The following is a 23,944-nucleotide window of genomic DNA, read 5'->3' on the forward strand; positions in this document are numbered from 1 at the left end:
GCTCGTCAAGAAGGACCTGCACTATTAAGTTGTGCTTTATTTCATAAGCAGTAACCTGAGCTGTGGAGTCTTCTTTGTCTGCCTGTTCATTGAACAAGAAAAACAGAGGTTCAGATGTGACCATTTTAGCAAACGTGTGTTGTGTTGAAGGAACAGCAATCTGCCCCGCTGCAAATGCACAACACCACTAAACACAGGGTGATCCAGACACTGAGTTCACACTCTAAGGAAGAATTCTAAAGCAAAGGGTTAAGTCATAGATGCGATTTCCATGGATCATAAATACCAGAGTGAGTGGAATTATACTGCATTGGCATGTACTGAAGTAATAACAGGGCAGCAGTATGCCAATTCGAAATACAATTTTTGACTTTTAAGTCTCATTTGTTGCTTTAATGAAAATATAAATTTAAACTTGATGGGAATTAAATTAGTTTAAAAGTTAAGATATGCTGGTAATTCTGCTAAGCAGGAGCCTGCTAATGTCTAAGTAAATTTCCACTACTACTTGCGTTTGGCTGATGAAACTAGTTTTCCAACATGAAGCATTCCACCTAAAACAAATAAATAAATACTGAGACTGCCATGCTTATGTAAACTGTATAAATATCCTGAATTCAAGGCATACCAAACTCAAAAAAACACGGCTACCAACACTCACAGTTGGCTTTGCTTCTGAAAATTGATTTCTGGAATAAGAGCTATGAAGATTTGTAAAACAGATTGTTACACCACAGGTTATTTCCCCACTTATCATATGAACTTGAAAGCAAAGGCAAGCCCATAAGCGAGCAGGAGTTGAAAGCAATCATCCCTTTCTAAAATGGGACATCCCAAAGTATTGCATTTCACATAGTCAATATTAACTGAGAAATCTTTAAAAGTCCCTCTATCAGTATAGCTATAAAATATTTTGTACTGCAAAAGGAGAAAGGGGAGGCAGTATAAATTTCTAAAAGATCACACAGTTCATAGGGTAGGTTTCAAAAGGCACTAAATTACTCAGAAATGTTATAAATTGAAATAATAAAATCATATTGAGTGTATCTGTACAGATATGTTGATAATTAATATGAAAAGTTAATTTCCCTTTCATTAGAAAAATAACAAAAGCAATCCTGCTTAATTCTGCTTATATTAAAAACTAATTTTTGAAGGAAATAAAGGTTAAAACTGCCACAAAATTATTTGGGGAGCACGGGATACTGTCGTGGAGAAGCCATAAAAGACATAAATATTTGGAGATTAGCTCAACTGATTTTCAAATGCATCTTAAAAAGCATGCAGACTGTGCTCATTACATTAACGATGAATTTTGAGGCCTAGAACAAATTAAATTAAGGAGGATTTGTCTTTTTGCTGTGCTAGTTACTTTAGTGAGTAAATGTTGCCAAACTGAAATCTTGAGTATTCTGCCAAAAGGTATTCAACTAGAAACTTAAATGTAACATGTTTCTCATCTTGCTTAATCTGTATCAATGCCTGTATTTTCCGAATTGGTTCATAATGACTTCTGTTGTACTAATGATCTCGTTCCTTGGAAATGAAATAGTCAGTTTTCCACCTTAATTTCTGCAAAGCTATGTAAAAAAACAGGTAAAATTACATGGCTTTGGCGTAGAAATTTCTGGAATCTAAATATATATATATATATATATAACCATGTTTAGAATGTTTGATCATGCTATGTCATTTACGTTTCGTTGTAAAACGGAGAACTAATAAATTTTACAGAAATATTCTCAACACATTGTCAATGCTTAATCCTTCCTGCTGTACTGCTATACCTCTACTTACTTTCAAATCAGCAAAATACGATTTCTTCCAGAGTAATGTTCATACCTGCCTGACATATGACAGAAAGGCAATAGCTGGGTGCAAGCCGAGGCTGAATTTATGACACCATTTTGGGTCTATCCACATCACCCCCTGCCAGTACCTGCATCTCTCATTTTCAACCACTAGATGGTGTGAAAAAGTAAAAAAATATATATATACGCTTGCCAAGTACGCCTGCCGGCTGCCACAAAAATCCAGTATTAATGTAGTGGATTAAGAAATATTTTCTGAAGCAAAGTCCTGACCTACTTCAGGATGGTTCGGTTCACTTCTGCTTTGGTTATATCTCCCTCATCATCAAACCAGGGGCTTGTAAATGGCCAGACCTTGAAACTGAATCAAGGGGACAGTCGAGATGGATAAATTCTGTGGCACTTCCTCCTCCGAGGACCTTAAATTCAGAGCTGACAAGAGTGGCCTGCGCTCATTTTTCTGAAGAAGCTGTAACAATCTTTAAGTGAACAGGGACTGAATTTGCTGGTCTCCGTTCTGGAGCAGAAATCACTCGCGGAGCGAAAGGTTCGATCTGTCTGGAGCAACAGCCGGCGGCTTCAAGGACTGCGGGGATCCATCAAGGCCGGAGCACGCGGCGGCTGATGTACACAGCACAGCTTAAGCCACTGCTTTTCTATTCTGCTCCTTTTTTTTTTTTACTTAAATTTCTCACAATTTTGCCAAGGAGGTAAAGAGTGATTTTTCCACCTACATCCTAAGATTAAGATTTTATTAATCCCCATAGCCCCCACAGAAAGGTACAATCCACAAAGCAGCTGGTATGAACCGGGGGGGGACCTGTTTATTGAGGAGTTTGTTTGTTTGTTTGTTTTTGTTCTTTTCTGAGGACAGGAGAAAGGGATGAGGTGGTTATTTTAAATTACTACTATTCCTCAGTGCTATATAACTGCACGAAAGTCTGCCCAATCAAAAAGTGTTATCCTACCTTTAGTAATGTAATTCAGTTATTAGTTTAAGTGACAATGAAATACTTCAAAAGACATACATGGTCACATTACCACTGGTAATATATCTTCTATATTTTTATATAGGACTACCTTTCTACTCATAAATCTTAAATTTATTTAAACAGGAGCTGTACATTTATTATCCAGAAACACGGCAGTTAAAGGTAGCAGAGAAGATTTACAGCACTTGTGACAAAACTGAAGAGTTTGAAACTAATACAAACAGATGACTTAGCTTTCATGCAGCTACTTACATATTTCAATGACCTACAATATCTGCCACCTGAATTATACCGAATGGCAACCACATCGGGGGTATGTATTCTACATATATTACAGTTTGTGGTATTTTAACAAAAAGTAGAAAAGCTCAGTTTTCCTCTAATGTGTGGGGAAGACAAAATTTCTTCTTTTCCTACCTGTTCAGAAGTAGGCTTCAATGGACTGGGATAGATTTTTAAGAATGTTCTTTTTAGTGTTTTTTTTTTTAAGAGAAAAATAGGAAAAATACTGAACATTAAAATAAAATAAAACCTCGAGCCTTATACTACTTAGCACCATTTTAGACCAGAAGAATTAAATCTACCATTTGCTTTGCAAACAGGAAAAGAGTGAATTAAAAATTGCCTGTATCTGTCAGGGCAAACAAATTCAGAATTGCAAAATACAGACAAAGATGAAAGCAGAGACGGAAAAAAACAAGCCGCCTTCAGGAGCAGCATGCCCAAGAAGCCAGAATCAGCAGAGTCAGGAATATAAAACAGGAAACAAAAACCATAACATACAAGATAATATAAAATCCTACAAGGTTAACTTTTACAAGCAGAAAGCCCATTGTCTCCCATTAAACCAGTTAACAAACGGTAGCCAGGATTTAACGGGTAAATAAACATGCTTTTAAGTTAATTCCTGTTACATGGTTATGTTTTAAATGTGATTAGAAGCCAGTTGACAAAATAATTAATTGCGGGGAATATCTGATTGCAAACAAAGGATCCGAAAGGGAGTGCCAGTTTCCCCCCATAGTGGTGTGGGAATTTGCCCTTCCACCGCGGCTCCTTTCACAACTATTTAGTCTCGACAGCATGCTGTACCTTGCTGAGAATGTAGATAACGTCACCACGCTTAAATGTCAGCTCATCAGGTACGTCTCCTGTGCAGTCCCACAAACCTTGGTAGAAATTAGCATAATCGGTATTTTTACCATCTGCAGAGAAAACACAGCATCTAATTACAAAAGGATAAGGACTGTGAGGGACAGAAATTACGCTTTAAGTCTCTAGACACTACAGGGCAATTTATTACAGCACATTTTCTTAATGCTCTTTGTAAAAACAGCTCCTTCATACCACAAAAGCAAGTGGAAACCAAGCTTAATGTGGGAGCCCCTCACTGGCAGCAGTTGTATCACTTAAAGACATGTAGCTACAGGTTTTCAAAGCATTTTACAGCTGCAACTTGGAGCAGCTAATATATTTCCAGCAAGTTGTATTTATATCTCAACGTGAAAGTGATAAAAAGGCGAGAGTGCAATTAATAATAACCTGTGAAAGGAAGCCAAAGCAAGTATTTTGTGATAGGCTCCCCCCTCCCTTTTCTGCTCCAAAAACACGAAGTAGCTTCTCTGAGAACCCTTTAGATAATTTTGGATTGCTCCTTCTGAAACATTGGAGAACTTTAAAACTGTTTGCTGAAGCTGCATTATAAAAATATTTGTGTCAGCTCCAGTTTAGGACATTAAGCTCTGGCTAAACATGCAACTACACCAGTGTCATAAACTCATCCTTCTAACAGCATAAGCACAATGGATGTGCTGTGCTCAAGCTGCCATACAGACCATTAACTGATTGATTATTTAGCACTCTTTGCTCTGTAATACGGCAATAACACAGTAATAAATGCTTTGTCATGCACTTACAATACAGAGTTCATCTATTCAAACACAGCACTTACACATGGTTAAATACACTGGGTGCTTCTGTTACACTGCAAACTATTTCCTGTTTTTAATTCCATGAGAATGGAGTGTGATGAGTTAATGCAAAAAGAATGTAAGCAATACCACTAAGATGACCAGTTACATTATGTATACACTAACCAGACAGAATGTATATGTACTAATAATTTACATCAGTGGAAAGCTATCTTCCTATTCTGATAACATAAATATCACTGAACTGGCTGGATCAAGTCTGTCATCTTAGTTTTGTTATATGATCCTTGAACAGCAGGCTTGCTGGTTATTCCAACATATACCAGTCACATTTGCATGTCATTAACACTCTACACCATTATTTATAGTTTACAATTTAATCACGATTGGTTAAGTTTATTACTGAAAAATCCCTGCCAAAATATGGACTGAAAAACAAAATAAAAAGTCATGCTCTATAATAAAGTAGCATTCAACTTGTGTTGTTCTCTATTTTGACAAATACTTAAAGTTTAATTTTAATTCTCCCTACATGAGCAAGAAGGGCTTGTTTTCCATTTATTCCCTGCAGTCTGTGCTCTGCGCTATCTTGTTTTGATGACAACACTGGCATAAGATGAAACATTCACAACCTTGAAATTAAAACTGCTGATAGCCACCATTTATTTTTCCATAAACTGGTGATTAGTGGCTAACATTCACTACATAGCACTAGAGGGCGTTCTGACTATCAGTGCACAAATTCTTCTGTCATCACATCAAAACCAGCAACACATTAAAAAAAATCTCATCTATTTATAAATAAGAGATTTGGTATTGTAAAATATGTAGATAGTTTAATCGCAAGAGGAAAATGTAATTGGTTTGAAATGTTGCCTGTCCAAATTTTGACCCTTCCCATTTGTCTATCAGCTCATTATTCAGCAATTTAGTATGAGAATTAAAAGCAGTAATACAGGTTAGCACCAAATTAATTTGCAGTAGTATTTTAACAAAAGGATATCCTCAGTCTTTTTAATACAGCATTGACCACAATTCCCAGAACTAGCCCACAAAAGATAATGTAAGCCCTAGTGAGAAAAAAAAAAAAAAAAAAAAAAAAAAGAGCTACTTTGGTATATCCCAGCCTTCCAAATCTTTCAGCAGTTGTCTTTTTGAGCTGGGTTAATAGGTTGATCAGGATTTGCACATCTGCAGAGTTGCACTAAGGTGAATCATGATTTTTCACACCGATTATCACTTTGGGGTCTGCTCTTGCCACATATGCACCCAGAGTAACTCCTTATTAACACCAATGTGAGTTAGACGGGGAACACAGAAAGCAGAAGAGATCCCCCAGTGAGCAGGGCCCGTCTCTCCCTAGACGGTCACTGTGAGCATTTCATTGAGCCTCAGAGTGGGAATGAAACTCAACTAAGGATACGGCAACAATGGAGAAGATTCACTTTAAAACAAGCTTGATGCTACCACGACGATGTTGCCCAGAATCTAACCATAGCTCTGCATCTTCAAATGTGAAAGCAACATGAGAGGAGCTGTTCATATCAGCTAACCATCCATTTCAGACAGCAAAGGATATACAGGATCACAGAAGTGAAAACCAGGGAGTGAAAGTGCCAGCATAAGCTTGTGCACAAATACACTAGTCTCCAGCAAGTGTTCATTCCCTTTTGGAAATGCTTTCTCATACCCACCGGTACAGGTTTCTTCAAATACTAGAAGTAACTACACACAAAAATGCTAAATAAAAACCTGCCTTCAGCATCTATACATCCAAAGGACAGCAAGCTTCATGAATTCATTCATGAAGATGATCACAGTTCTTTACAAACACAGGTACAACAACAACAACAAAAAAAAATGCTGCAAAAACCTGTGTAAAACACAAGCCCATTCTTTCTTGCTCCAGTATATTTCAAAAGTTAGAGAGGATCCTGCCAAATCTCTTCTGATGGCATCTGATGAATTGAATAAAAGAAAACTAGGGGACCTGAGTGAAGGAATTTGGTATTTATATGGTAAGGAAACTACACAGACCTTCTAAACACATGCAGTACATAAAAACAGTCTGTGGATTTAACATTATGAACTTAAGTGCCAGTTAGAGTTTAAATTCATAAGGTATTGATTTGCTGGCATTAGTCTGTCAAAATTGCTCTATTATTATACTCTGTAAAATATGTTTTGTGCCTTAAAAATACTGTGGATGGTATAACTGCTAAATGAAAGTTGGTTGTAAGTAGAAAGCATGGTCTTTGAGACCAAAAATGTGAATGAGATGATCAAATGACAAATTCTTTTTCATAAATGGGGAGTAGAGGGGCTGTTTGTTTTTAATCCACCCACCACTTTTAAAATAATCAGTCAAGAAATGGCTGAGCACAGTTTTGGATAGGCGGTTTCTCCAGGAAATAGTTCTTTCAATCCATGAGAGTTATCCAGAGGATCATATATCCAACAGTTTTCAAAACCGTTCCATGAAGAATTCCTCAGGGTTTTCTTCTGCCATCTCTGTTTTTCCAGTAACAGTAATAGAAACAGCAGATATTTTTCTCCAATATACTGATGAAAACATTTCAGAGGTTGTTTGATAGATCAAACAGCAGTGTTTGCCAGCCTTCCTGATGGTAGACTCAAAATACTTCGATTGAAAAATGCTGGCACCTTAGAATATGTGCTTGAAGAAAGAAAGGTCAACAATCCAGATAAAACTCTGACAAATGCATTACTCTAGCACGTATTTAAAATATTGTAGACTGGTTAAAACTTAATAGCGCCAATGGGTTACTTAAGGAAAAAAAAAACCAAGAGTATTCACAATAGAGGGAGGATAACAAAACCTGAAAAAAGCAGATTAAGAGTATGCATTTTAAGTGTTTTAAGGGTGTTGTACCACTAAGCCAATGTAACTGAGGGCTGTCCCATTCCTGCATCTGCTCCTGTGCCATTTTTGACACTTGTCTCTTCAGATCACACACAAAAACTAGGCTGATAATTAAAAGGAATTATAGCCAAAATATGGATATGCACAGTTTCAAATAGTAAAATAAATATGGCTGTGTCTTGCTTTCACTGATTTTCCATTTTAACACAAATGCTGGCAAACTTTACTATGGTATAGACATAGAGCTACCAGTTCCGCATTATCTGCTTACAGTTCACTTGCAGAATAAGAACATATTTTCCCTTTTTCACTTTGGGTTACTGTCCAATATATTAATATGATCTTTAAGAAGCTTTCAGTTCCTTGACTTTGATCATATTCTCTAACTTTGATCAGATTCTTCAAAAAGATCAGATTTCAAGACTATTAATCGTGGTCCGAACTATTTTACACTACTTAACATTTTTTTACAAAGATGAACTTCTGGAAAATTACTGTTTATTACTGTGTCCTTTTTTGCCAGTGATGTGCTGAATATCTACCACAGTGAAGGTAACTGCTGAAGAGAGACGTAAAGTGCAAAATTAGTGATATTCAAATGACTGTCTCAACGTAGGACATAGATTCTCAGCGTTCAAACTCTTCACTTATCTGAGACAGACTATTAGATAACGCAATTTGTTGATGCAGTTTGTTTGTTCTGATATTGTCCTAAAACTGCAAAGAATTCCTGTAATGATTTCTTTGCCCCTTTTCCCATATAGAGGAAATATTATAAATATAAATAAAGTCTAATTAATCATAGTGGATTTATTTGGACTCAATTTCTAGTCTAGCTCCATTTTCTCTGCATCATCTTTCTCAGAATAGTTTCATTCTTCTATTATTCCTCAGTTACTCCAAAATCAAAGTATTTATCCTAAGACAACACCCACTTTTTATTGCACTTACTAAAACAACAGTGGCTGTGAAATGAAAATGGGTAGATGATTGTAGCAAAAAAGACCCAACAAGCCATGTTATACATCTGAAGTCCTCCAACACCTAGGTATTTTCAAATAACTAGCTCACTAGTAGTTAACATAAAAACTATTCAGCAGCAACAGTCAGCACCAAGACTGAAAGATGAGGAGAATTCTGGAGTCTGCACATTAATCGAAGTAGAGACAAAAAAAAAATCAGTAGACAAGAAAAATGTTTTTTTGCCTTCATCAACAGGCTGAGTTTACTATTTGTAGAAGGTCATCTGTGAAATTCAGATTTAGTAAAGCCAGGCAGTAAATGAAATTTAAGAGTGCATGTTTTATTTTTATGGAAAAAATATAGGATATTCTTGAATAAGGTTAGATACTTATGATGAGATGCTTAACAGGAATAATTGTGTCAACGCACAGATTTAAATGGCAAAACAGTTTCTAGTGTTATATACTTAGTCAAATAAGATCAGATACTGCTTTCTTACAGTGTTAAAAATACTGCTCGAAATGAATCTGAGGCCTAGAGAGAACTGTTATGCTATTTTAAGGACATTAGATAAATACTAATAGACTAACAGAGCTGTTTTCATATGAGCTGAAAGTTTTCAAAAATTAATGTTTTGATTTCTTAAAAGTATGATCATTTAGATCACTTTTTGAAGATGGTATATTATCTAAAAATATATATAATTGGATTGACCCTACACCGCGTTATGACAATGCACTCCTGTAATTACGGTAATGTTGAAATGAGAACTAAATGCCTTGACTGTTAATGAGTTATGTTGTTTGATACATGTTTTTAGCAGAGCACTACCCTAACAGCATCTGATGACTCAGCTCTTGCTTCCTTTCCAAGAAAAGCAACCCAAAACTCTTCACAGCAACCTGTTCCTGCTTTCCTGTATGGGTCAGGAAATCAGGCCTCTGTTTCCTCTCCACATGTTGCAACAGGAAGAGCCCTGCAAAGCTACTTCCTAAAGGAACTCCTCTTGCCCACCCTTTCCTTGACAGCCCTGAAAGAATGATGTGCATCGTGGACGAAGAGGGAAGGTGAGCCAGACTGCATGTCAATGCAGGTCACAGTTACAATGCAGCAGATTCTCAAAAAGGCTTGAGGTCTGATAAGCAGCAAGTCTTTGCTACTTGCTGTGTCAAATCACCAGTGGTTTATCTAAAGGTCTCTGCCCTTGAAGCACATATATATCTTGTTTTTAAGCATAACTGGAAATACCTTTCTGTCAAGAAAAGTTGTCTGGCCATGAGACTTTACATGGTGCGTGCAGTTATTTTTTCCAGTCCCAGAGATAATTAGCACAAGGGCATTTTGCCAAGCTAGAACTGAGAGAATATCCTTCACAGCCTTTCTGGGCATTCGTGTCCTTTTCCAATTTTTATGCTGCTGTCACTGGACTCTGGCATTTCTTTCCCAATTCATTTGCTTTCTGTGGTAATCATATGCAATGAAGATATGCATGGCCAACATTTAAACAGGCTGCAGATCAATTAGTGGTCTTAAGTTTATCTGATTTTTATCAAAGAAGACAGAGCTTTGGGTCGATTGTCAGAGCCTGTGTCAAGTTGACCTTTTCAGAGACGTCTACATTGCCAGTCCCTTGGGCAACTTGTTGTCCCCTGTTAGTCTCTGAATGGCAGAAGTCTGTTCTGCTCAAGCACAAAGTATACACAGATGTCTATATTACATTCTTATAGGTTTGACAGCAACTGCATGTTGTATCTATAAACTGTCCTTTAGCAGTGACACTTCCTCAATGATGATAAGCTAATTTATGCAACTAAATCTCCTTTGTGCAGAAATGAAAGCTAATTGAGTCATTACAAAGTAATTCAGGAAGGAATACCTTGTATAAATTGGCTTACTTTATAAATCCTTCTCAAGTGGTTTTCGTGCATCCTAAGTGGTGCTAAGCAGTTTTGCTGCCATCAAATACCCAGATGAAAAAGACAACTTTACAGAGCTGTAAAAACATTATTTTAAAACAGTAAAGGCAAGGTACCAGGAAATAAAGGAAAAAAGAAATTGCATACAAAAATAAAGAAGTTTAAAATTGTGTCAGATTACCTGAAACGATGGTTACTTTCTCCTGGCTCGGTTTTCTTGGCACTTCAGTCTTGGGAGGAACACTTTCCTCTTCTGCAAAACACATAACAGCCAGTGAAACTCTGAAGGCATGCATCGCCTGGCAGGAATTACAGCCCCCATCAGCCTGAAAGCCACACTCTACAATTCCAGTTCATAAACCCTGTTTACTATCTTGTATTTGTGCAAAAGTTGGAGGATTGTTATTTCTGTGGTTTCCCCTACCCATCCAAACACTCCAAAGGCTTTCTTTCAAACTCTCAGTTGTGAGCATCTGTTTCCCTTTTCAATCTGCTCTGAATATGTAACACAGAGCTGCAGTTCTGCTGTTTTTCAGTCATTCCGGACAGTCAGAATGAGGGTCTTGCTCTGCTACATACACTTCTTGCCGGGATAAAGGAAAGAAACGCAGCAACCAAAACGATGCCGGCCCGTGCAAGAATTCAAATGTTCTAATCAGAAGTGTGCAGAGAGGCCAGGGGACATTTTGCCCATCTCCTGTTAGCGCTGGCAGACACACACCTGGCCAGACCCCGGCACTTGCTGCTGCCGCCTGCTGCAGCTGCCCACAGCGTTAAGCTACCAAACTGTATTAGTATCTTAGTGCAAGCTTAGGAGAGGCAAAAAAAATGAGCAAGCCTGGCAGTGATCCACCCTAAATCACGTTTTCTGGCTAACGGACTTGGAACACTCCGAAACCACCACAATTTCCTAAGATGTGCTCCATATATTTCTTGTCCAACACAGACATGGAAGCCTTTCGTTCCCATACCCTCATTTAGTAAATCCACACTCCATTCATGGCACACAAGAACTACTCGACACACTTTGCAGCCAACAGTCATTTTGGCAAGGCAAAAAAAAGGAACGAACCATGAGTTCTTTTTTTGTTGTATTCTTTTTCTTAGGTCAAAAGGAAGTAGAAACAGATTTATCTTGGCTGTTACAGAACACCCCAACTGTCAAAGCTGCTGTACTGACTGAGGAAATAGTGTATTGATAAGCCTACTTTATAGACTAGGACTAGAACAATACTTTTGAATTATTTTAAATTGCTGTTGCTACTCATCACATCTTATAATGACATTCATGCTAGTTTTTAAAGTATGTATTTCAGCAACAGATAACTGACACAGAACACACAACTTTTAAAATGCTTCTCATAAGCAAATTCCACAAAAATGTACAATCTGCTCTGACAAAGAATGAATTTTCCATCAACAGTTCAAAGGATTTTTAGCCTTGTAAAAACTTAATTTACCCACAAGACGGTTCCTGCAAACATTAACGCAGATGTTTAAAGCACAAGAGTAGACCTGTTGAAATGAGTACGCATAATTGTTTGTTAACCTATATACGCAGCCCTACAAATATTAGAATTACATCATGAGATTCACTCTACAAAGGGCTTTGAACTTCTGCCCTGCTAAGCCACCAACAGTTTTGCCATCTGACTCTTGATGAGCTAGAAGTCTGGTTGAGATGAATACGAACTATTCCTTGAGCCAAAGGGAAAAAACAATAGAATGGGAAAAGTCTGAAGCTGTGATACAACACAAAACACTCCAAACTATTTACTGCACTTAAATGTATTCCCCCAGCTGGCATACCACTTGTGACACATTTCCAAATACGCTCATTTGTTTAAACACTTAAAATAGGCACATAAATGGCACAAACACACCCCCGGTGCTGCTCAGAGCACTAGGAGGCACTGTCATTCTGCAGCTTCTGTATCACAATTGCACCACTCACAGGTTGTATTATTCCATTGCCAGTCACCATTTTCTAGGGATTTTTTCTTTTTTTTTTTTTTTTTTAAACTGGAACCCACAGTTTAATTTAACGGACAGAATATTAAACATCCAAAAAAAAAAAAAAAAGCTGATATTAAATGTTAAAGATTTCTGGATCAGCATCAATGCTGAACTCCCATGTTGAACATACTGTGGATTTTAACTTTATAACTGTCATCATCATCAAACTATTTGGCGCACAGAATTCTGCTCTGGCAAGGGTTCAAATAAGAAAAAAAAAGTAGCAGAGGTTTCAAGAGATTTTTCATAACAGATATAATTGAATTGTAGTATTGTGGTTTCATATAAAAAGTTAGATCATTGTCATTCTTGTTCCTGAAACATGTACTTAATAAAAAAGAAACAAGAGGTCATGAGATCTGCATCTGAAGAAGAGAAAAAAAAAATGTCTAAGCCAAAGTTCTTTCAACAGTGAGAAGGTCCCAAATTTGAACAGTGCATATCCGCACTAGCAGGGTGGTTGCGATGCCACCACTCCACTTCTCATGCTTTGGTGTCCCCCAAAGAATTGCCCAAGAGTGGGTGGACTAGACTCCCTGCAGATGCAATGAGGCCAGAAGAGGCCCTCCAGGACCAAGCTACAGACTCAAGCACTTTCTGCCCACGCAGACCCTGACTAAATGTAATGTGTGGGCAATGACTAATGAGTAGGTACGCTCTATAGCAAAACCTTTCTGAAAAGTGCATAGTGTAAACAGCATGGCCTCAGCGCAAGCCTGAGCTTTACAAATGCTTCGAATGGCCGAGACTACCAGGTAATGCAGTCATAGCCACAGTAGTGTAGATCCAACAGACTTTGTTTAGGATAGAGAAGAGAACCTACAGTTCCTACTAGTGTTTCCTGGCACTATTTCCTGAAGCAGTGACAGTTTGCGAGATGCCTTTCAAAGACATTGGTCTCAGATAGCCAGAGAGCTACTGCTTTGCTCAAAGCTGACATACTAAAGCTACTAAAGTTTGGGTTACAACATGCGATAGCGTCAAAAGATGCAAATCACACCCAGAAGGACCCTTCTTAAGATATTGTGCCAGAGGAGTCATGCAGACCTTTAAAATGCAGGCCTGGCACAATGCTTCCTTCAGTATCGCTTCTTCACCATTACCACTGCAGTGAAAAAATATGCTCCTCTACCTTCTCACTGTGTCAAAGGAATGCTAGTCAAACCAGCGAATTCTTCCTGATCTGTAGGCCCAAAGAACAGCTCCTTGAGATGCAGGTTAAGTTCTGTGCTCCACCACTCCTCAGAAACCCTAACCAGCAAACAGTTAAAAAAAATCTTTTAGTGGCAGTTGAAAAAGGAGCTATGTTTATTAAGGGGTGCTTCTGTCCATGAAAGCTGCTGAAAAGGTGCTGAAATTTTCTTATTTTCAGTATGAAAAGAGAAAAATAAAAATAATCCCCCAAACATATACGATTCTACCATCCATACAGTTTAAGAAGTGAGCAATGAATACTATGCTAGCTGAGTTTTTGACAGGAAGCCATTGATTTTTCTTCCAATTTCTTTTTCTTAAAGGGAAAAAATTCAGACTTCTTCAGTATAAAATGGATTACAGTTTGGCTTGAACAGTGCATTCCTTCAATGGAATGTGGTATCGCCATTAGAAATATGCATAAACTTACCGCTTTCATCTCCCAACACACTACTAATCCATTTTTATATATTTGATCTTAATTTAATGCAATTAATAAAGTATTTTATTACGTTGTATCCTCTGAGATAGACTTTGTCATTTCAGAGCTTTAATATACCTTGGATAATCCTGGTTTTTGGGTTAATCTATTCTGCTCAACACTTTCATAACAGTAAACAAAAACAGCTCAGCTATGCAGCAAAATCTACCAAACCACACAGATGGTTATAAGGTTTTCATTGTGTGGTTTCCATAGCAATCATATTGCAAATCTGGAAGCTTCTTGCAAATAAGCAGCTTGTATTTACATGCCTCTCGGCTGCAGCATGGAACTCTACACCATGCAAAGTTGTTATTCCAATCACATATTCTTAGAAAAATCTTTGTGAGGTGTTTTGATCAGCCAAGATAAAGCGACTCCAACGAGATAATTTTACATCTATTCTGCAACAATTCAAGCAATCATATGCTTGCAGTGAACACTAATATGTCTTAATTTGAAAACTCACCAGGGTGTCAAGAGGTTATGCGCATGTAAACAGGTCTTGTGAGACAGAGCCCCTCTCAAAAATACTTGTGTTATTACATAATCAATAAAAGCTCCAGTGCCTTTGCCATTGTACTCAGCAGGGTTGAGACACGCACACGGAGCTGTGCACATGGAGAACTCAGCTCATACTGAACGTCACAGCTGTAGACTGCTTTGCTCAAGAAAACCTGAAAGGTACAGCCGCATATTAATATGGCTTATGTTGAGTATTACTTTTCCAGGCTGCTTTTCCCCTACAAAATAATGAATCTGTGCAACTGTAAACAAGAACTCTCCAATATGAACAAATGCTTATTGTGGGAAAGGGCTGAGACCTTTTCTCTCCCAGATTTATAATTTTATAAATTGACCTAACCCCGTAACAGATGTATTATTGCCCTAATAAGGAAAATAAATCAGCCCAGTCATGTAATTTAAAAAAAAAAAAAAAATAGAAGCGCCTTTTTACAAGCAAGATTATTTGTTTTGAGAAGAGTTTAAGCAATCCCAAAGAAGGAGCAATAAAACCACAAATTTTAAGTACAAACTATCTTTTTATAATTTGGCTGAACCACCATTTCTGCTTGCATTCGCAGGGAAGGTTAGGGACTATCTGGAGACAAGGGCAGAAGAATCAATACATTGCTTTATGTAGGCTAGAATGCTGAGCACCCCAGAGAAAAATGCTTCCCCATCAGAGGAGTAGGGGTCTTCCTCAGTATCCCTACAGCCCTGTGCGTACCTTGACAATTCACCCAACATCTTGCTGGGTTTTAGCCCAAATGGCTTGACATCTCAGAAGTCTTCTGTAGGTTACTGATCTTAGGCTTCTTATGCTGGTGCGCATATGTAAAATGGCACTGACTGGGCTTTCAGTCCTCTTCTTTTAGGCTCTCATTCACCCATAGCAAGAAGTCTCTAAACCCAAGTAGCAAAATTCTAGTTTTGATTATCTTCCAAATATACCCACATATCTCTGGACTGTTGTAAAAAGGACTAAGCTAAGCAGCAGCAATTTGTAAGGATCTGTGCACACTGATAGCTCATCTATGACCCAGCCAAAGCCAATAATTTTAGCTCAAATGGCTCAGTTTTGTCCAGATCTTACTAAGACTCCAGACAGGAGGTTTCCTGAATTCTTTGAGAAATCCTTCATTATTACTTGGTTTAGGATTGGTTTTGTTTTGTTTTTCCCCAGCTGTGTTTCTCCTCTCTTGAGATCACACTACTGTGCACCACCACTACTCGCAGTCGTGTAGGTGGTCTGAATAACCAAACTGGCCAGTTCAGCTAAAGATAAAGCACTGTCTCCTGTTGGGAAGACCCTGAAAAAGTTACATCGTGGGTCCCAGAGGGGAAAAAAAATAGTAGTGGATGCTGCTAAAAATTAACTGGGGCTTTCAGCTCCAGGAAAACAAGGTGAGATGGAAAGGCAGTAACACCGGGGTCTTTCAAGTGTCATTTCTGACGTTCTGCAAAAAGTTCTCTCTTGTAAAACAACCTTCTTGGGACACCACCTGATGAACCCAAGCATATGTTACAGTTTGGCAGAATCAAAACCAAAAAGCAGATCTAACATTCCCTTCCCAAGAAAAACATTTCAGAGATACATTAGCTCAGCTAAAGAACTAAGTAAATCAAAAAAATGTCAATCCCACGAGGGACAAATACAAGACTTCCTGCCACACACTTTATGGCTACAGTTCTCTGCTCTTCTGTAGAAGAATGTGATTTTCACCACACAGCTATTACTATGAAAATAACCACAAAGTGAAACAGTAGAGAGAAATGAATAAGATTGGAAATGAGCAGGGAAAAAAAGTCTTTTCTAAATAAATTTGTGCAAAAAGACACTGCATTTCTCCTGTACTATCATACACATCATAACATGAAGGATGCTAACTAGAGCATCCTCTAACAAAACCAGTATTTTTTAAAAGCAGGTAGATACTATATAACTACTCACTACCTTACCAGAAAAGCTAGGAGCAAAATCTTTTTCTATTAAGAAGTATTTCTTATAGTTTTTCAAAGCATGTAAGTATGAAGAATAAGTGATGAAAGAACACATCTCTCTCTGGAAGAAAAACAGTTACTCTCACACAAGAGAAAAAATGCAGCATTATTGGCAAGGTCTTCCACAGTTATTGCAAAGCAGTGCAGTATTAAATGTTATTTTTGTCTTCATACAAACAGCTGGATCTTCTCACTCATTGTGCATAATTTTACAAAGTTTTCAGGAAATTGGGAGCATGCATTGCTTTACTTACCCCTCCCTGACTGCTGAGACCTGAATAGATGCAAGCACTCTCCACTAGTTTCCTTTAAACACTAACCCCTCCTCTCCCAGTACCAAGCGTCCCAGTTCCCTGCTTTGCTATTTGTGCCCCATTCAGTAGTCACAACCAATTTGTATAAAGACTGTATCATCTTCAGATGTCATCAATTTTGTCCACTTGTCACACACAGAGTTTGCTGGTTAGCACAAAAGTTGCTGTTTCCAGGACTCCATAAAGCCCTCCGGGCTCTAAGAGCAAAGTAACAGTGAGAGGAAAAACATGCTTAGGCCTCTGAATAAGAGCACAGCATATATTCATTAGGACAACAGAATGATCCACAGAAGTACAGGCAATTCCTGGGTTTAATTATGAATATATTAAGGATTTCATGAACTCAGCTTCCTGCTTTGAGCTCTCCTTCCTGCTTGGGGCTCACCTTGCAAATCAGTAATTTTCAACAGAGCTGTGAGTGACAGCTAAATCAACATACATCAGTTCCTAGTATCAGCCTTCCAAATTAACTTTGAACTAAACTAACTTTAACTTTAAAATGTCAACTTTAAAAAAGGCACTAGTTTTGTTTTATATTTTTAAGACAGACATAGATGTAGAAGAATCAAAATCTTGTCAATTTAGGGTTCAGAGAAGACAAAGCACATTAACCTGACAGGATTAGGAGGAGTAGAACTAAGTAAATTGTTAGCTACACCAATAGCAAGCTTGGGAGGACAGGAAGTAGGGAAAGACAATCTCAAATGTTGAATTTCAGAATGCTAAAATTTCTAATAAAATTCAATACAAATATGCCAAAGTGCTATGTGCACTGCATAGAAATAAGAGATGGATTTTGTACTGACCTTTTTATTTCTTCGTGAAGAAAGATCTGATAATAGTAATTCTTCTCAAGAGAAAAGATAAAGGTCATCACAAGCAAGTTAAATCATGGATATACATGCAATAATTATAAAGAAAATATAAGAAATTACAGAGATTCATTTCCAAAAAAAAACCTCCAAAAATATCAATTTATTTTCCTATTTTTTACATACACAGAGAATAGGTATTTACAACTGAATTCACTTTTTCTGTGATTTGTTTTCAGAAATCAAGTCTCTCAGAACTGGTTGACCCCATGCGCTAAGTGAATTGGTCAGACTATACTAAATTTGGAAAACAAGAAATTATTTAATAGGCCATCAAATCAGGTGAAAATGTTACCTATACTTTTTGATTGAGAGATTAGATAACTAAGCCTGCACAGCTGAACAACAACATGAAGGTAAATTTTCATGCTAGCTTCCACCAAAAGCACAATTTAGCTATGTGCTAAAACACTATTAAAGACTCAGATTTGGCATACAGGAGTCCAGGCAACAGGCATCTCAAAAAAGTAAAAGTTGAGGGAAATGGACATGCTTAAATATATATATATATTTATATATATATATTATATTTTATATATATATATATCTCACAGAAAAAATGTCTTACAACTAAGATCTGAACAAATGCAAAGCTGAGAAATTTAAATGGAATTTTTCTAGTTCCTCTGAGGCATACAGAGAGAATTAGAATTACAAAGGACTAACATTTTTGCTTATTGAGTTAAAAGTTATGAATGTAAATTCATACTTGAACATCTAAAGAAGGAATAAAATATTTTAAACACTGTCCCGAACAGGCCCCAAGAATATAATGGAAATCTTGGGAGGTTTAATGTTTCTACATGTTCATTTAATTATTTACCTGGTTAAGAACAAATGTTCCTGCTTCCCCCCAAAGGAAAAAGGGAGTAGTAATTATTGGGCAGAATGCAAATTAGTAGCTCAAAGGGGCAAGACAAAGTTTCCCAAATTGATTCCATGGCTGTGTTGTAGGTTCACAGGAATCTGCACTAGAGATTGGCTGCCTAAATACGTTTGGCATGTGCATAAGTCCATTCTCATATATAAACATTATAAAGATTTATGTGAATTCACTGTAACTAAAATAAATTTGTTTGTTCTCTCAACCCATAATAGCTCTTAGTTATGTAAATAGTCTAAGTGTTCAACATGACATTTTATAAACCTTATTAGTAAAATGTTTTGCTAAAATAAATGTGGTGGCTATTAAAATCTACATAGAAAATATAAATAGTTCTCTACGTAAATACATCTAGTAATCTAATATTCAATTAACTAATCTATACTGTACAGCTCTGTACTACAGTGTTATTTGACAACCATGTACAGGGGTTATATTTCCCGGGCTTGAATTTATATAATAAAGAGGGAAGAAAAGTCTTTGCATGTCAAGTAAAGTTTCCCAAACTCATGGATCAGCAGCAAGATTTAAATATAAAAGACATTTCTGAAAACTACATGTCCCTAATTGTGACAAATGTGACTTGACATAATATTTACATACATGGAATCATGAAGAAAGCATCTTGTCTGAACCACATAATACCCCGTAATAATCTGCGGGGTTAAAGTATTCAAATTTATAGTCTGATTCCAGAAAGGAGTTTACTGAAAAGAGGGAGAGGAGACAAGGCATTTCAGCATAGTTCACTTTAGTGAAAGGAAACACAATACAGTTGTTGGCATGTTTCCACAGGAAAAGTCTGGCTCCCAGATGCTTCTCTTATAACTCCTTTAAAAATGTTCAACCGTCTGACATTTTTGCATTCTCTGTGTTGGTCATTAACTACACATCAACCACAAGAAAAAAAGGAGGGAAAAAAAAAAAAAAAGTCAGCAGCTTTCCCCCTTCGGGTACTTTCATGAAAAGCAACAAGCCCACACCACTGCCTCTTCTCACTGGGTATGGCCCATGCCATCAAATGAAATCGTATCTCCTGCAAAATCTTTTCCCCAACTTAAATGATGAAATAAAGCAATCGTAAAAATATTGTTGTCATGACTCATTAGTAAGCAAAAATCGAGTTAAATCAGAAATGGACAGAAAATTATGGCTGCAACACAGACTCTTCATATATACAATATTTTGGATAACATTTCCACATTTATTTCCACAAATATAAGCAAATATCTCTGTGAATACTGTGCTGTTCTCTCACTCTCATGGATTACATTGAGAGTGGGGCCAGCAAGCTGGGATGTTGGATCCTACTGGCCTCCCGGGCCGTGTACCGCAATACACCTCAGAGACACGACGGGGGACAGCAGCGATCCGGAATCATCCGTAAGCAGATGACAACCGCTCCCGAGGCACCTCACCATACTGGGGGACTGGCATGCAGCTTGGTCTCGGAGAAAACCCAGGGCCTCCACAGGCCCAGATGACTTGAAATCTCCTGCAGCCGATCCTTTGGATCATCCGTGCCTCATGCCAGAGGCATGACAGTCCCAAACGCAGCTAAGGAACAACCTTTTTGCTAGCTGTGAGTGAGGTGATTTAAACCAGGACCTGAGACTTAAGATCCTATGGAAATTATGATAAAATCATATCTGCCTTGAAATGCTGTTTCTTTGTTGACTTTCCTGAAACTACCGTTCACTATTTAGTAATGGAGATATCTCACTTCTTAGGAAATAAATTTGAGACACGTAGGTAGGAAAGCAAGCATAGATTTAGTTAACAGATTTTGAGATGTTAGAAGAAAGATGCTTGTGCTAAGCTCTAGAGGTTTTTCCATGGACCATGACTTGGTTTTGAAAATGAGATTCCTTCTATTTATCCCAAATTTTATTCATTGGGAACTTCAGTATTCAAGGACAACATAACTGTCCCTGAAGCCTGCCCCTTTCTTCGCCACCTAGGTCTGCCCCCTCTGCCTGGCCCGGCCTGCAGCTTCAGAGCTACCTCCCAACCATTTTCCTCTTCTGGGGGTAACAAACCCTCCAGAAGCCAAGACAAGACACACAGGCAGCCTTTTCCTCTGGTGTCTTCCTTGTACGCTTGCAAACTAAACATTGCATCCATCACAATTGCAGTACACTGAACAAGACACACATGCACTGATACGGTCAGCACAGTTCTCAAATTAAAATATTTTCTTCAGTCAATTTTTCTGTTTTGAAGAGAGTGGGAAGGAAAGTGGGTCGCAGATAAAAAGTGCAGAGGCCAGCGCTCTGCACTTGATGCTTTTCTTGGGGTTGAAAAAATTTAAGAGATTAATGTCTCACTAACAGAGTGACTAAGTCAGCTTTTAAAGTCCACTTTGCCAGGTCTTACTTGAGAACCAGTTGTATAAATTACGGTTTTTTAATAGCTACCGTGTGGAAAGCAGAAAAGCTGAGAAGCGATAGCCTGAGGCACCATATAACCTCTGATTGCTCTTGTTTCTCAAAAAAAAACTCCACCTAATGGTTTATAATAGCCTGATACACAGCCATTCATCACAAATTCAAAAAGGAAAGGTTCCTTGATCTATCTGTGCAGTATTCACCACAGTTATACTCAAGCAGTAAAGCAAGCCTAAAATTTCTGTTTTTCATAAGCATGCGTAGTACCACTGAAAATTTGTCGTGAACCTACTAGACTACAGTTCTGCAATTTTTATGGTAAATAAGCTATCTTGCAAACTGAGACACTTCTTCGGAATGCTTTGAATTAACATTATTGCACTGCTGCTTAATTAGATAAAGTCAGCACCACCAAAGAAAACTACTTTGCCTTCGCAAGAAAAATCTTCGGGTCTCTAACCCATTGCAGACATGCATGCACAAGCAAAGCGTTGTTCGTACTTAACATGAAGCCAGCTGTCAGAAATGTAGTCAACAGTGAAAAAGCTATGATACAAGTAAAATTACTTTGTGTGATTTTGTCTCTCCAGGATGACAAGCTTTTCAGAGACGGGATTCTATCTCTTAATAACAAACAACTTCTGTCACATACTGTTCACATCAGATTGGTTTTACAAATCAATAGTGCCAAAAGTTGTTTAATACTGGTGCATAGAAACCAATGTAAAATGATTGATCAGTACTTGCAATAAAATATCTTATTATATATTATAAGATTATATATGATTATATATTATAAGATATTATATATCTTAAAGTAAATTTATTTCAGTGAGATGTGTGCTAATTAGTTTTTGAAAGGATGTTAAACATAAAAATCCAAGATAAAAAAATACTTAATTTTTAGACATACTAGAGGATGCCTCTAATTTTAAGTAAAAAAAGCTTCAAAATGCCAACAGGCAATGCAGATGTAACAATCCATTATTAGGAACCTTATTTTCATTTGGAAGAGTGGCTTTTTTTGGTTTGACCAGGCTTTGGGCTTTAAAGCATTTAACTTTTTTTTTCTTTTATTAACTCCAAATTACAGAAATAAAATTCAGTCTTTGATAGCCTGTGACCTTGATAAGCACTAGCTTTCCAACACAAACTCAATTTTTTACACCAAGTTCAGGAAGGATACTACGATTTTCTCCATTTTGGACCTCCAGAAACTGGGATGTAATGATGTAATGAACTGCTTTGAATTTTCTTGCAGATGAAGACCCTTTCCCTTCAGCCACTATAAAACTGGAATATAGAAGATTCAATCACTGAAATTCTGAAAACACAGGCTCAGAATAAGCAATATAGCTGCCTTAAAAGGAAAAAGAAAACAAATATAGGGCTACTTTGAGCATCAGCACTGACCAAGTAAACAACACAAAGCAAATAAAACAAATGAGGCATGCACAGTTCTGGATAAATAAGATTTGATTCTGTATCACTGCAAAGGGGTCATTATAAATAGTGGCGGACAACAACAGTTACACATGTGGCAACAGTTACACATCTAACATCATGTGTCCGGGATAAACATACACAACGTTTAAAACAAAGCTTTGTGAACAAAGTCTGTGTGCCATTTATCTTACACTTTTTTTTGCAGAAGTATATTTTTAGATGCAGAATACTTCTTTCTGAGAGTACTTGTCAGTATAAAATCCCACAAGGAAATCCAATCAGCCAATACGTACCCTAAATGCAAATTAGAATAAATTTGAATATTTATTGGTCTGATCCCATTTTTATTAGTTTACTTGCTTGGTTTTTTGTCAGTGTGCATGATGAGGTGATAATGCCTTTTTACAACTTTTTTTTTTCTCTCCTTTCTAATTGCATCACGGACAGCAGACTTCCTGACAGCTATGGGCCACCTGTTTTCCACAGACCATCAATTTACAAGAAACACAGAAGAGCCTCTGAACACTATTTTTTTCCCTCAAAGATTTGCCACTTCCCACTCAGGGGACATCTCATTCTTTTCAGCTGCACCAGATTGCCTTACCTCTTCTTCCATCACTGACACTTTCTCCAAACATCACAGCCAAGGAAAGGATCCCTCTTTAGATGTAGGATAACATGAACCGAAGATCAAGCTCAGACTCTTGTGGCAAAGACTGAGGGCCAGGTATCATGTTCCTAACCATCTTCACCATGCACTGGGTTTAAATGCAGAAAGTTCTCTGGATTCATAACTCACGTCTCGTGTTTATGAGCATTTACTGCCAGCTGAAGGGTACTTTGTGTTACATATAAAACCCGTAGAAGTACTGCCTCAAAAGCCAAAGTGTCAGAGAAGTCAGAGACACAGCTTCAAATCATCTCTGAAGTTGGGGTTCAATGATATGCAGCTGAAAGGAGTTACACCTCAGTGATTTTTCTATCTGACAAACAATAAAAGGCGCTTAGTAGACCTCAAACTCCAGGGATCAATACAACAAAACCTCACATTTTAAACAGAAAAAATCCCTTCTATTCTCTGACATCCTTTCCTGACAAGTAGTTTACATCTGCTTTTCACTGCTTTTGTATTGTTCGAATTACTTTAGATTTACAGCAAAGCAAGCAACCCTGGTAGGATCCCTTATTCTTTCTTTTCTGATTTTTTTTTTTTGGTACTCCTCCTATCAGTAAGATACTATGGGCAACATTTTCCCATATATTAAAACAAGGCAATGGCTAAACAAGGGAAAATATTAATTTCTTAAGAAAACTGGATGCAACCTTGGAAAAAAAGATGGGTTTTAAGT

General features: G+C 37.5%; 1 protein-coding gene across 2 annotated transcripts in view; it reads right to left on the reverse strand.

Annotated features, from left to right (window-relative positions):
- SKAP2 (src kinase associated phosphoprotein 2) overlaps window positions 1–23,944 on the reverse strand; it is a 513,964-nt gene that overhangs the window by 408,154 nt on the left and 81,866 nt on the right. For both annotated transcript variants that reach the window (XM_088519719.1, XM_088519720.1), the window contains exons 10-11: window positions 10,679–10,750; window positions 3,896–4,008 (exon numbers count right to left, since the gene is read on the reverse strand). In XM_088519719.1, coding sequence (XP_088375845.1) covers window positions 3,896–4,008; window positions 10,679–10,750 — 185 coding nt within the window. The remainder of the gene's footprint in view (window positions 1–3,895; window positions 4,009–10,678; window positions 10,751–23,944) is intronic.

Source organism: Tinamus guttatus, unplaced genomic scaffold, assembly GCF_059628265.1.
Source record: "Tinamus guttatus ecotype Peru unplaced genomic scaffold, ASM5962826v1 Tinamus_guttatus_pri_ptg000067l, whole genome shotgun sequence".
Lineage (NCBI taxonomy): Eukaryota > Metazoa > Chordata > Aves > Tinamiformes > Tinamidae > Tinamus > Tinamus guttatus.